The sequence below is a fragment of the Alligator sinensis genome, unplaced genomic scaffold, assembly GCF_000455745.1.
Source record: "Alligator sinensis unplaced genomic scaffold, ASM45574v1 scaffold14_1, whole genome shotgun sequence".
Lineage (NCBI taxonomy): Eukaryota > Metazoa > Chordata > Crocodylia > Alligatoridae > Alligator > Alligator sinensis.
In genome coordinates, this window is record NW_005842709.1 from 172,879 (window position 1) to 186,096 (window position 13,218).

At 46.6% G+C, this 13,218-nt stretch overlaps 1 protein-coding gene across 2 annotated transcripts in view; it reads right to left on the minus strand.

The window, feature by feature from the left end:
• ZMAT2 (zinc finger matrin-type 2) overlaps window positions 1–13,212 on the minus strand; it is a 26,849-nt gene extending 13,637 nt beyond the window's left edge. Inside the window, exons 1-4 of one of the 2 annotated variants that reach the window (XM_025216107.1) lie at window positions 11,570–13,212; window positions 9,162–9,255; window positions 8,531–8,654; window positions 4,219–4,292 (exon numbers count right to left, since the gene is read on the minus strand). In XM_025216107.1, the coding sequence (XP_025071892.1) occupies window positions 4,219–4,292; window positions 8,531–8,654; window positions 9,162–9,255; window positions 11,570–11,578 (301 nt within the window). In that variant the 5' untranslated portion in view covers window positions 11,579–13,212. Of the gene's footprint in view, window positions 1–4,218; window positions 4,293–8,530; window positions 8,655–9,161; window positions 9,256–11,331; window positions 11,483–11,569 lie in introns of those variants that run through there. The other variant, XM_014524925.2, reaches the window with a different exon arrangement.
• Between the last annotated feature and the right edge of the window lie 6 nt (window positions 13,213–13,218).

Here is a 13,218-nt window from a genome sequence, read left to right on the forward strand (position 1 = left end):
GGAGCAGGCGCGGGGCTCAGAGCAGGCGCGGGCAGCGCTGGGAGGATGCTGTATCCACCCCAAATTTCACAGCAACTCAGCTCCCAGTTTAGGGTGGATACAGCATCCTCCCAGCGCTGCAGGTGCCCGCTCTGAGCCCAGCCTCCATGGAGAAGAGCCCCATGCAGCCCCAGCTGCTGATCTGGCTCAACGCCCTGCCTCTACACACGCGCCAGGAAGAGCCAGGGCAGCACTGGGAGGCTGGCAGCAGCAGTGCTGGGAGCTGAGCTGCAGCGAAATTTAGGGTGCATGCAGCAGCCTCCCAGCACCGCTGGTGCCCACTCCAAGCCAGCCCCCACCAAGAAGAGCCCCACGCAGCCCTGGCTGCAGCCCACCCCGTGCTGCCCTGGGCTGGGCAGTGCCTACCCCTGCCCCCTCCCTCACCACAAGGGGCATTGATCTGCCCCTGAACACTCCTTCCCTCCCCTTCTACCATAATGGACCAACCAGCTGGAGGCAGCTCTCCACACTGCTGGCTGTGCTTCTGGCTGCCCAAGTGCTGCGCTGAGGCTGCGCGCAGCACGAGCATTTATCAGTCAAATTATCGGCCCCACTGAGCCGATACCCAATACAGCAGTTTCTTTATATCAGTACCAATGTATTGGTGCACCTCTAGTTCTGAGATTTTTCTTTGGGGCTATAACAAGATCCAGAGCCTTGGCTGTTTGGACTACAATCTCAAGGAAAGGCTTGAAGGCTTTTTGCAGCAACACTGAATATGGCACCTTGCTTGGAGGAATTCATTTTCTTCCTATATTCATCCTTCTTAGTAAGGGAACTTGAAGAAAAGGATTTAGACACAGAATCACTCATTAAAGGACCTTCTCTCTAAACTACTCAAAAGGAAGTTAAAGATGGGCACCACACAGCTTCCCCAAGTTGCCAGAGTATCCTAAAATGGAACTGTCTGTTATACCTTGGATTGTATAGTACAATGTACCAGATTTAAAGACAAAAAACAAACACACCCAAACACAAATGGCAGGGGACTTCTGGTAGAAGTGCCAGTTTTGCCACTGTTCAAGGAACTGTCTGTAAAAGGAAGTTACTGTTTACCTGAATTAAACCAGCTTTCTTTCTCTGTGTACCTAAGCTCCATGGCAGAGTCAAATGGGACCAACCCCTTCATAACCTTAACTCCTCATTCAGGTGACAAGGACAGATCAACACATCTTGACTTAGAGTACAGTAGTTCACATTGTCTAAAATTTCTGCCTTTAGGCTCTGTAAAAACTTGACTGCTGCAGAATGGGAAGCTAGATCAGGGAGGAAATTTAAATGAGAGACTTAATTACTTAAAGAGGTTACAGTTTAAGTCAGGAGCGGGCAATTATTTGGGCTGACAAGCTACATAGGCAGTTTTGGGGAACTGTTGTGGGCCAGTCAGCAGCCTGCCTCCCCCAAACAGCCCCAGAGCCTGCACACCCTGCGGCTCCTCCCTGCCACTGAAACTAGCACCCAGCAGCAGCTGAGCACACAGTCCCAGCTTTGGACTGCCCCGTATCCACTCCAGACTCACCCTGGCCAGAGCAAACAACATCCAGACTAGTCAAGACCTGTGTGCACAGCCCCAACCCCAGCCCACTCCAAGCTGGCCCGCCCACAATGAACAGTGGCAGTGGCCAAGCAGAAGCTGCTGCTGGGTATGGGGGAAAATTGGCCGCCTTGCTCTCGCTGCTGCTGGGCCATTCTTGCTGCAGCCTCCTGGAGCCCATGCCCGGGCTGCCCTACAGCTCCTCTTGGCCACTGTCACCGCCACCTCTTGGCCACCGTCACCGCCACCTCTTGGCCACCCAGCAGGGCAGCAGTGGCAGTAAAGAGAGCTGCAGGGCAATCAAGGCGCAGGCTCCAGAAGGCTGCAGCAAGAAGGGCCCAGCAGCGGCGATGGGAAGGCAGCTGCTTTTCCCCTGAGCCGACCAGCAGCTTCTGCCTGGTCACTGCCGCCACTTATTGTAAGTGGGAGGTCTGGAGCAGGTGTGGGTTGGGCCAGGGTTGGGGCTGTGCACATGGGTCCCAGCTGGTCCACTCCAGTTGGGGCAGGTCTGGAGTGGGCAAAGGGCAAGGAGGGCTGGACCCAGGCCAGGGGTGTGTGCATGGATCCCCACCAGTACCATAGGGTTGCGGCCAGTGGCAGTGGCAGCCAGAAGGAGCTCGGGGCCCACCGAGAGGGCCCTGCCACTGTCTGGGCTGCCTAGAAATATAATCCAACTGCCAAGCTGCCCCAGCCCTGCTGCACACGTGGGGGCAGCAAGACACACCATGGGCATAACAGCACCTGGGCCAGGTGGGACCAAGGGACCTGCAGTGGGCCGGACAAATTCCCTTTGCAGGCTGAATACAGCCTGCAGGCCATATTTTGCCCACTCCTGGTCTAAGTGGTAACTATTCTGAGGAACCACGTTGTCAAATTTTTCAAGGACTGATGGAAACTCCTACTGCTAACTTCCTCCGAACAGATGAACAAACTCTGTTGGCATTTATGCTCCCATTTGAACTCCTTCATTGATCATTCTGAACTAGATTCTTGAGACTTCCCATTCCACTTCTTTTCTCCATCTGTTACTATGGAGAAAAATAGGTTCTTGGTATCATCCTACCTTCCCTCAATTCTGACCTAGTATGACAGATCCTGCCCCCCCCCCCCTTTGGATCCAGTGTCCATGCCAAATTATAAGATGACAGTTTCTGTTCCAATAACATCTGCATAATGCTGACCATGAAGATAAAACATACACACTCATACCTTTGAACTCAGACACTGATGAACTGTTCAGTTTTGAAGAGCAAGGACAAGGACTCAAGTCTTCGTCCATTAAGATAATTTCCCTCTGCCCTACTATGCTCCAGAGACACAAGGCTACACAGGATGAACACCTAATGGGAAAATATTTCTCTTATAAGCATTACTCACACCAGCACACTGAGTGGCACTTGACAGTAAACTCGGTAAGAAACAAGTTTTATGAACATGGCCTCTCATTCCAGGTCAGCCATACTTCCAAAACAAAACATAAAACAGGGCAAACTACAATTCTATTTTAAAAATTAAAAACCAGAACTATGTTGTACTACACAATAGAAAAGCTTAAATAAATGTAAAATAACCATGAGATGAGTTTGAAGAAGAGGAGTTCCCAGCTGCACAAAAAAAAAGTTGAAAAAGAAAACAAAAACGTGTGCCTACTCCAGGGCAGTGGAGGCCAACCTTTTTGGCAGGCTTACCACAAATTAGCCCCACACCCTCCCTGAGTACCACACTAATCCCCTGCCCAGCTTTCTACTCCCTGTCCTACCTGTACTGTGCTGCTTGTTCCTTCTCTGGGTTGCCATGTGCCACACACATGCTGGCCATGCTACTTGTAGCATGTCTGCTACAGGTTAGCCATCCCTACTCTAGGGTCCTGGAACTTTGATCCTGACTAGGTTTAGGTACTTCCTGTGCAGCTGCATTGCTATCAGTCAGAGCCCAGCACACAGCTTGCATATTATGACACTGAAAATCTAGTAGAGACTTCTTTGTAGCTGTTCTCTCTTTCCATCTTCAAGGAATATAATAAGTAATGAGTCTAACAAAATATCCTGGTAAAACATTGTGGAAACATGAAAACAGACAGAGTTCAAGCACCCTGCTCCAAACTACAGAAGAAGTCTGGTTGAAAGATAATAGAGGAAACTCAAATTCTCTAAGTTCAAACCACATTCCTCTAAGAAAGGGATCCAAGAATGATGGGAGAACCGACATATCCATCCATAGTCTTCAGAATTCCTTTACAATGCTCAAACCCCAATGACATCCATCACATAACTCCTTATATTCCCAGGGAAGCTGCACTGCTTGCTGACAGTGGGGTTCTCTCATTAGAAAAACTCCAAAATATTTTCCCAAGGCTCTCCTTACCAAAAAACCCACAATTATTACTATATCTACTAAATTTATTTCACCTCTGTCTTGTCTAGTACCATACAGAAGTCGTGAGAAAACACAAACTGCTCTTTCTCTAGCCCTTAACAGCAAACATTGAGTATATATTCTGATCTCAGAAAAGCCTATTACTGTATGTGCCAAATAGTGTGGGTTCTAGACACATTGGAGGAAGCAAATTTCATAGTGGAAAGGCTCATGCTACAGGTGTTCTATTTACTACCCAGCATAACGAATTGAAAACAAAATATCCTTACGCTTTTTGCCATTGATGTGATCCAAGAAGTTGATAGAGTCTTTTACCACACAGTCACATACATTGCAGTAATATCTGGGGAAGAAAAGAAGAAATGGGTTAGATCCAAAGCACAAGACTAAAATGATCCTACCAGAATTTCTGTTTCAAGCCAAGCAGAGGAAAAAAAAATCCACCTGGATTTTCTAGGGCAATTCCAAGGAGCAGCTCTAAGGTGAGAAAAAAAAAAACCTCAACCCCCTCCCCCTCCCCAAACCAAAACCCCATCCCTCAGAGAGACAAAGCTAGAATCGTAGTTAGTACTATTAAGTGCTCAGAAATACAGCACTGATACATCGGTCCAACATTGGATTGGCACTGATATAAAGAAAATTGACTGTATCAGAAATCAGCCTGAAGTGGCTGCTAATTTGACTAATAAATGCCCGTGTACATGCACAGCCACAGCACAGCACACAGGCAGCAAGGAGCACAGCCTGGCAGCTTGGAAAGCTGCATGCAGCTGGTAAGTCTGTTGTAGTGGAAGGGATGTGGGGAGGGAAGGGCCGTGGGGAGGCAGATCAACCACTCCCCCGCGGTAAGGGAGGGAGTGGGGATCAGGCTGGGGTAGGTGTTGCCCAGCCAGAATGGGGCAGGCACAGGACACAGCTGCAGCTCATCCAGGGGGCATAGCAGGAGGTGGACGGCGGCTCCTGCCACTGCACACATGTCGTCCACTTGTCCAGCAGCTCTTGCCACTTGTCGGTGGGGGGAAGGGGCGTGTGCCCCCAGATCTGTGTGGACATCTGGCTTGCAGCTGCAGCCAGGGGCTGTGCTGTGCTGTGCTGTGCTTAGGGTGGGTGGCGCTGGGACAGGGTACGGGGGAGGGCTACGGTGAAATTTGGGGTGGCTGCAGGCCTCTCCCTGCCTCCCATACCCCTGCCCAGCACTGCCACTGCCCGCCCCAAGTGCAGCATGGCCCAAGCCCACAGCTGCAGCCTGCCCTATGCAGATGCAGGGGCACACGCCCCACCCAGTGCCCTCCCAGATGAGTGGTGGGAGCAGCAGCAGAAGCCACCTCCCCAACACACACACCCCCCTTGGCTTCATCCCGTGCCCTTCCCCAAGCCCAGCCCCAGCCCCCGCCCCTCCCTCACTGTCTTTCCCTCCCCACTCCCTTTTTACCACAATGGACTTACCAGCTGCACGTAGCTGTATTGAAAATCGGATCAGTATCAGCCAATATGCCTCCTTAAAAACTGGCTATCAGTATTGGCCCCCAAAACCTGAACTTAAATTAGCAATGGAAATCAAGGGCAACAAGAAGTCCTTCTTTAGGTACATAAAGAACAGGAGGAAAACAAATGGGAGCGTAGGGCCACTGTTCAACAACTCAGAACAGCTGGTTACCAGCACTCAGGAGAAAACTGAACTCCCAAATGACTACTTTGCTTCAGTATTTCACCAGGCCCAGGGGAAAATCATGCCAGGTAGGGTAAAGAATGGGCATGGTAGGAATGACTGCCTTACTACTATTGCTGTAGAACTGGTGCGTGATCAATTTAAAAAAATGAGACATATATAAGTTAGCAGGACTGAATGAACTTCATCTGAAAGTGCTGAAGGAACTGGGCGAAGTCATCACGAAAGTCCTGGTGAAACTCTTCCAAAATTCATGGCACTCTGGAGATGTCCCTGAGGACTGGAAGTGGGCCAACGTTGTGCCCATCGTCAAGAAGGGAAGGAGAAAGGATTCGGGTAACTACAGGCCAATCAGCCTAACCTGTATCCCAGGCAAAATCCTGGAAAAATTCATTAAAGAGTCTATGTGTGATAGGCTTTCAGAAGGCAGGATTCTGAATGACAGCCAGCATGGCTTTGTCGTGGGCAGGTCTCGTCTTACCAACCTCATCTCCTTCTATGATCAGGTAACTCGCCACCTGGATAAGAGAGAGGAGGTTGACACTGTATACCTTGACTTCCAAAAGGCCTTTGATCTAGTATCCCACAATGTTCTCATGAGAAAATTGGAGGATTGTGGGCTTAACTGCATGACAGTTAGGTGAGTAGAAAGCTGGATGTGAGGTAGGGTCCAGAGAGTTCCAAAGAACGGAACTGTGACCCTCAGGGGTTGCTGCTTGGTCCAGTGCTTTTCAACATCTTTATCAATGATTTGGATGTGGGGGTGAAGAGCTCACTGGCCAAGTTCACGGATGACACCAAGTTATGGGGAAGCATGGTCATGTTTGAAGATAGGCTGCAGATACAGGCGGACCTAAACAGGCTAGCAAGTTGGGCAGATTGGAACCACATGAAGTTCAACATCAAGAAATGTAAAGTGCTCCACCTGGGGACGAACAATCCCCTAACACACCTACAGGCTCGGCAGCACCAAACTGACCAGCATCACAAATGAAAGGGACCTAGGGGTAATAATAGACCACAGCATGAACATGAGCTGTCAGTGCAATGCTGTAGCCAAAAGGGCAAATAATACCCTGGCATGCATCAATCGATGCATCTCAAGCAAAACCAAGAAAGTGATTCTGCCGCTTTACTCGGCATCGGGGAGACCTCAGCTGGAGTACTGCACCCAGTTCTGGGCACAGCACTTTAACAAGGATGTGGAAAAGCTTCAGAGAGTCCAGAGAAGAGCCACGCGTATGATCAGAGACTTGCACAGCAAGCCTACGAGGAAAGGCTGAAGAACCTGGAACTCTTCAGCCTACGAGAGATGGCTAAGAGGGGACTTGGTAGCAGCTTACCACTACATCAGGGGAACACATCAAGGGTTCAGTGAACAACTGTTCACCAGGGCACCCTTGGGGAAAACCAGGAGTAATGGTCACAGACTCCTGAAAGACTGTTTCTGGCTCAACATTAGGAAAAATTTCTTCAGTTAGGGGGTCCAGACTGCAAAACAGGCTCCCTCCAGAGGTGGCGCAATCACCTACCCTGGAAATCTTCCAAGAGGAGACTGGACAGTCACCTTGCTGGGGTCACCTGACCCCCAGTTGTCTCTCCAGCCTAATGCAGGGGGGCTGGACACGATGATCTTCTGAGGTCTCTTCCAGCCTTACAATCCATGAATCTCTAAAGCAGTGCACCCCTAATAGCAACCCTAAGTCTAGCATTGTATAGAAGCATTTCAACTGTCCCACTTCAGGAAATATTGGAGACGCAGGGTTTCCTCTGGAATTATAGTTCTTCTATTCAAGCAGTTATTTTCAATGCAGTCTCAAAAAAAGGCCACATCCACACATGTGTGGACCTTTGGTTCCCTGGGGACAACTAGCAGCAGCACAATTTATGCCACCACTAGTTGTCCCCAGGGAATGCCTGTGCTATGTGCCCTCTGGCACACAGCAAGTTACCCAGGAGTCAAAAAACATCCCCACACTGCTCTGTTGCAGCACTGAGAACAACTGAACATGCACTATGTGGTGCTGCAGACATGTCTGCGGCACCACATACTGCACAGCTGCGCTAATCTGGACGTGGCCAAAGTGAGCTTACAGGATCATAATTTATACAGTTATAACTTCCAGTCTTAATTGCTAAAACACTTTAGTAGTGGAGAGCATGGTAAAAAACAAAGAAAAAGAAGTTAGCCCATCACTGTGGTAATAAAACGTCTTTATTCCTCTTTCCAATCAGCCCATTCTTAAAGGGAAACTCCTCTACCTGTCCAATTTCTCTTGGCTCTTTTTACTACCTTGTTTTGACAACTGGGCCTTGAAATGCTTACTCTCATTGGGCCCAACTTTAAAGCTCCTCTTTCAGAGACCTGATAGCTCAAGGGACTGCATATAGGTTAAGGATTCCTTCCCCTGTTCAAATCCAGGTCACATCAACAGTGACCAAAAATAACTGCTACAGACCTAGCCTTCAGGGACTTCTATGGAGGAAACAGTGTTCTTGCCTCAATTCCTAGTGGATAGATGTGTGTCACATAACATCACCCAATGTACAGTAATTTATTGCTGGTCTCAGCAAAGACACCAAAGACTGAACTGATCACAGTAATGGCTTAGGGCTCATGTTTCTAGTGTGGATGAGAAAAAAATGACACGAGATGGGAAAGGTGAAGAAAATTCACATGACTATTATTTCTATGAATATCTTGCAGAAGGTTACATTTTCTAAATCTAGTTCAGTCTGGAATTTTCACCTCTGTAATCAAAAAAGTTTTCCTCCTCTACTATCACAGAGGTAAGGAGACTAGCGCTATGTAAGCATTCCTCACTGGCCCATGGTTCCATGAAACATTATCTTGAGCATCTGTGTTAAAATCAAAACCTGAGATAAAACTGGAAGAATTCAAGGTGACTTACCCTCCCATCTCCGACTGAGGAGTAGTTTTGGTGATGACAATGGTCTTCCCCAGCTTGGATTCCAAATCCACCTTATAGTCTCGGTGCCGCAAAAGCTCCCTTTTGACAGGCTGGGCTGGTTTGCCTAAAAATAAACAAATGCAAACAACAGAATTTTTCAGGAGTGGTTGGGAACTTAGAATGTAGGATCTCTAATTGACCTCTCTCAGTGGCAAACTATGGGGAGCTATCAAATTGTACAGTTCATGTTGAGATTTAAATAAAGAATCATCTTTACCTGCATTGTAAGGAAGGGAAGGGTGTTAGCAACAGATTAGAACAGGGAGATTGCTAAAGAATCACAGTTTAAGACAACCTAAACTCCTGCAGTTTAAGACTGAGAATTTTCCACTTCCTCCACCTCCATATAGAAGAAGAAAGGAAAGGAAAGGAATACGGTTCTTAGTAAGTGTTTCTGCCTTGGACTGTATTCTATGGCAAGCAGAGAAAAAGGAACAGAATGAGCCAGCCCTAAATTCCAATTGCTTCCATTTGGCATTTTTCTTCTAGCAGCTTTCCCTTTACACATTCAAAAGTTAGGTTACTCATTGCAAAATGAGGAGAGATTGCTTGGATTCAACGTGTTACCCACCATCTTTCTTCTCTCTCTCTTCTGTGAGCCTCTTCTCTGCAAGTTTCTCATATTCATCTTTGTCCCACTTTCGGCGGAAGTCCAAGTTCTTAGTCTGTGAGAGAACCAAATGAATTAGGATATATCACATTCTACACTCAGCAATAAGAGACCGAACCTGAAGAGAGCTTGAATGATTTGGTGTGCTGGGCCACACTGACAAATAAAGATCACTCAATTCCAGTCACCCCCACCTACCCACAGCCAGAAACAGGGGCTCTAGCACAGAAAGATACTGCTATGCAGGCGTAAAAAACCTGTCAAGAGGTTCTGCAAGGACTGAACCAAATACCAAATTAAATTTTCCAAGTTTCACAAAATACTCATCCCTGTCTTTCAAACAGGCACAAATACATGGATTACTTTTGTCTGTTTGGAAACAGGGTTTCCAAGCACAAAGTGAAAATTTTAAGTTTTCTTGATTAAGCCAATTAAATGTGAATCCAAAAGAGACCGTTAGGAAGCCAGATAAGGCAACAATAAACTCTTGAGAGTCTTAATGTGTAGAGATGCACATACATGCACAGACACAAACTGTGCATGAAGGATTAAAGAGCTTTTATAGGCATGGCTAGGAAATAAAAGAAACAAAGCAACAAGTCAGTTATTAGATCCAAGTATCCAACCTAATACTGATAAAACCTCTATACACTAGGCAAGACGTACACAAAATAAACTTTAAAAAAAACCCTCCATTTTCTCTAGTCAGATATTTTCATATCCCTCTTATTGTAAAGCCAAGACGTTGAGATCTCAGATGACCAACTGCACAAGATTCAGTCAGCTAGTCCATGACTAACTCTCCTTTCCTGGCTTTCAGAAAGAAAAAGAAGCAAGAAAAAAGGAAACATTTCTGGTGCAGACTTTTTGCACAGAAACCCACTTTAAAGACATTAAAATATATATATGAGTGGTTAGAATAAAACAGACTTCTCTTAATTTTATTTAACAGTAACAGAAGTATCAATATTTAAAATCCTCTTCATGTTTTTAATTTTTGAAAACTGATAAAAAGGAAAGTCTTCCTGTGGAAATCTCTTTGCTCATGTCTGGGGGAAAAGGGGATAGATAGCATGTGCTGGAGTAAAATGTATCCTCCCCTTGGTTAATCAAACCAAGAATCCAGTCAAGCTCCAAAGAAAATAAAAAACTTCATTTAAGACTACAGCAGCAGTGCAATCATTCAAAATTTCCACCTCCTGGCAATCCTTCCAACATAAAGAATAGCTACTGATGAGAATAAGAATGCCTGGGAGACAGGTAGCAAACTTATCATTTATTCCCAGAGCTTCTAAAGCATTTTAAGCATGTTATAACAAAGAATTTTCTTATTAGCTTCCCCAAGCAAGAAGAAAAGGAGATTCACAAAATGTAAATTAATGTTTTGGGGTATTTTCCAGACTCTATATTCTCCTACATAGAAACAGTATTATCACAAATCAAAGTTGGTTGGAGCCTGGAGAGAAGGCAATTTACTTGCTGCCTCACTCTCTTTTTATAATAAAAAGGATATCGTCTTTTGAAGATCTTTTACCAGTGTCCCTAGGCCAAACACAGTGAAATAAATCAAACCCAACTTCTGATCTAGCTGTAAAAAGGCCATCGCTAGCAATTCTAAAATAACTTTTTCAGATTGATCAAAAAGGGGTTGCTGGAAACCCCTAAATCTTTATCTAATAACTGCTCAGGGGTTACAAATAATAGTCTCCCAATAGAGGACATCAGATAGGAACTAAAAGAGTACACAAAAGCCTCATAATCATTGCAGGGCACAAACTGAAGAGACTTGTTCAATGTCATGTAGCAACACAACTACAATGCTCAGAACAGAACTCAGGAGTCCCAAGTCGAGGCTTCTGCTCTGACAAATGGACATGACACCCTACAGCCAGGAACAAAAGTCAGGGCCCCAATTTGGTCTCCTGTGCCGACAGACCACACAACCACTCAAACATTCTTTTTTCTGCTCACTTTTCACGCTCTAACTCCAAACAATGGAAATATTTGCCAAAGCAGAAACAACATATATACAAGTCCCTGTGGTGCTGACAGCTGGCTTTTTGGTACTACTATAGATTGTTAACGTGGTCTAGAATTGGCAAGCAGTTATAACAAATGCCAGAAGCCTTACCCTTCTAAATCCCATGCTCTCTTCATTCGACTTCAACACTACATTCTGAAAGGTTTTTCAGGCAGAACAGTCTCACAATCACACAGGATGGATTTGGCAGCTTACACAGCATCCTGGGCTAAGTCTAGTGGCAGTAGCAAGAGCCAAAAAGAATACGATCAAGGGGAATGAGGTTTCTTAACTCAGAAGCAGATGAGCAATGGGCACTCAAGATCTCCATACAGTATAACAATAGTACCAGAGTCATCTGTACACAGTCACTCCTCTTGCAGCTCAGGAACAAGGGGAAACAACAGCAATGTTCCTCAAGCAGCTCCTAATAGAGATATGTCTCAACCCCCATCTAGTTGAGTCAGAGAATTTCTTTGGAATTTGTAGAGAAATTCCCCATCTTACCTCTGTATGAAGTTTTGTTTAGAGGAAGGGAAGAGGAGTCAGACAGGGCCACAGAAAGTTGGGGACATTAATGTTTGTCTCTTGGTGGGTTTGGGGATGAGGTCACCAAATCTTTCTGACAGATATAAGGTCTTGCATCCCACTTGAATATATATTTTTCCTCCTGCCAGTACATTTTCTGTGAAGATGTCCCTCCTTTCCTACTTGTGACTCAGGAGCAAGTTTCCCTAGGTTTACAGCAGAAGGTAGCAGAACGTTTCAAAACTCCTCATATAAGAAGAATTTTGATTCTCCATAGGTATTTTTCTGTAGGGTCTAACTGAAGGAAGGTAAAAGTAACCTCAGATTTGTCTCTCTCTCCTTAGTTTTCCCCTCACCACCACACTATTGAACGTGAACGTATCAACTACAATTCTAAAGCCTTTGGCTCACAGTAATGGCTGATAACTGATGAATTCTATACACATAGACAGAACATTTTAAACATGTTGTACTGGAAATGTATTGCAACATATAGGCCTTCCATGTCAACATGGATAAATGTCAGAATATGATCCATTAGCAAGAGCTCTGGGACAACTACAGTTTTAATAGAGAAAAACAAAGCAGAAATTCACATGTCTTAAGTTACATAAAAGCAGTTTCAAGGAATTTCAAAGCAGTTATAAGAGCATTGGAAAACCTTCTGCAGAACTTATGCTGTAAAGAAGCCATTAGAGCAGAAAGAATCAGACCATAGCTCCTGAGCCACAAGTGGCTCTTCAACCACTGACCTACAGCTCTTTCACAGAATATAGTAGAGTCCCTTCCCCACTCTACCTACCTACTGCATGCACTGGAGGTACCTTTTTCTACACCTATGACCAAGACAGCAACATGCCTGATTTATCTTTACCAGCCAAGCCCTCCTGTGCAAGTGTTAAACCAGTGTGCTGGAGGGACACTTTGGAACTGGACTATTTAGCACAATTCCCTCAGGGTGCCCACACTGCTGGGGCTCTCTGGTTACCGCCGATTTCCTAGGCGGATCCCGACCCAGTCTGCACCCTGCCATGGCAGCCGCCAGCCACGGGCCATCCAGGATCACTGGAGAGTATAATTCAGGGTGCTCTCCCTTGGCCTCTGGGCCAAACCCAGCCTGGTGGGCTGGGAAATGTGACAGCAGGGAGCAGTGGCAATTAAGCTGCTCCTGCTTCCCCCACCCACAGATTTCCAAGTCCCGAGTGGCATGATCAGATTGGACCCACCAACCGGATCTGGGCCACGGAGGCAGAAAGGTCAGGCACCACTGGGGGCACCTATCCCAACAGCGGAGGCCGGCAGGAGCCGACCTCGCCCGACGGCTGCGCGGGACAGGACGGGAGAAACCCCGGTGCAGCCCTGACGCCTAAACGACGCCTCGCAGCGAACCGCGGGCGGGGGCGGGGGACAGCGCGGGGCGCCACTGAGGACAAAGCAAGGCGGGAAGACGGCTCCTTGGGGGGGCGCACG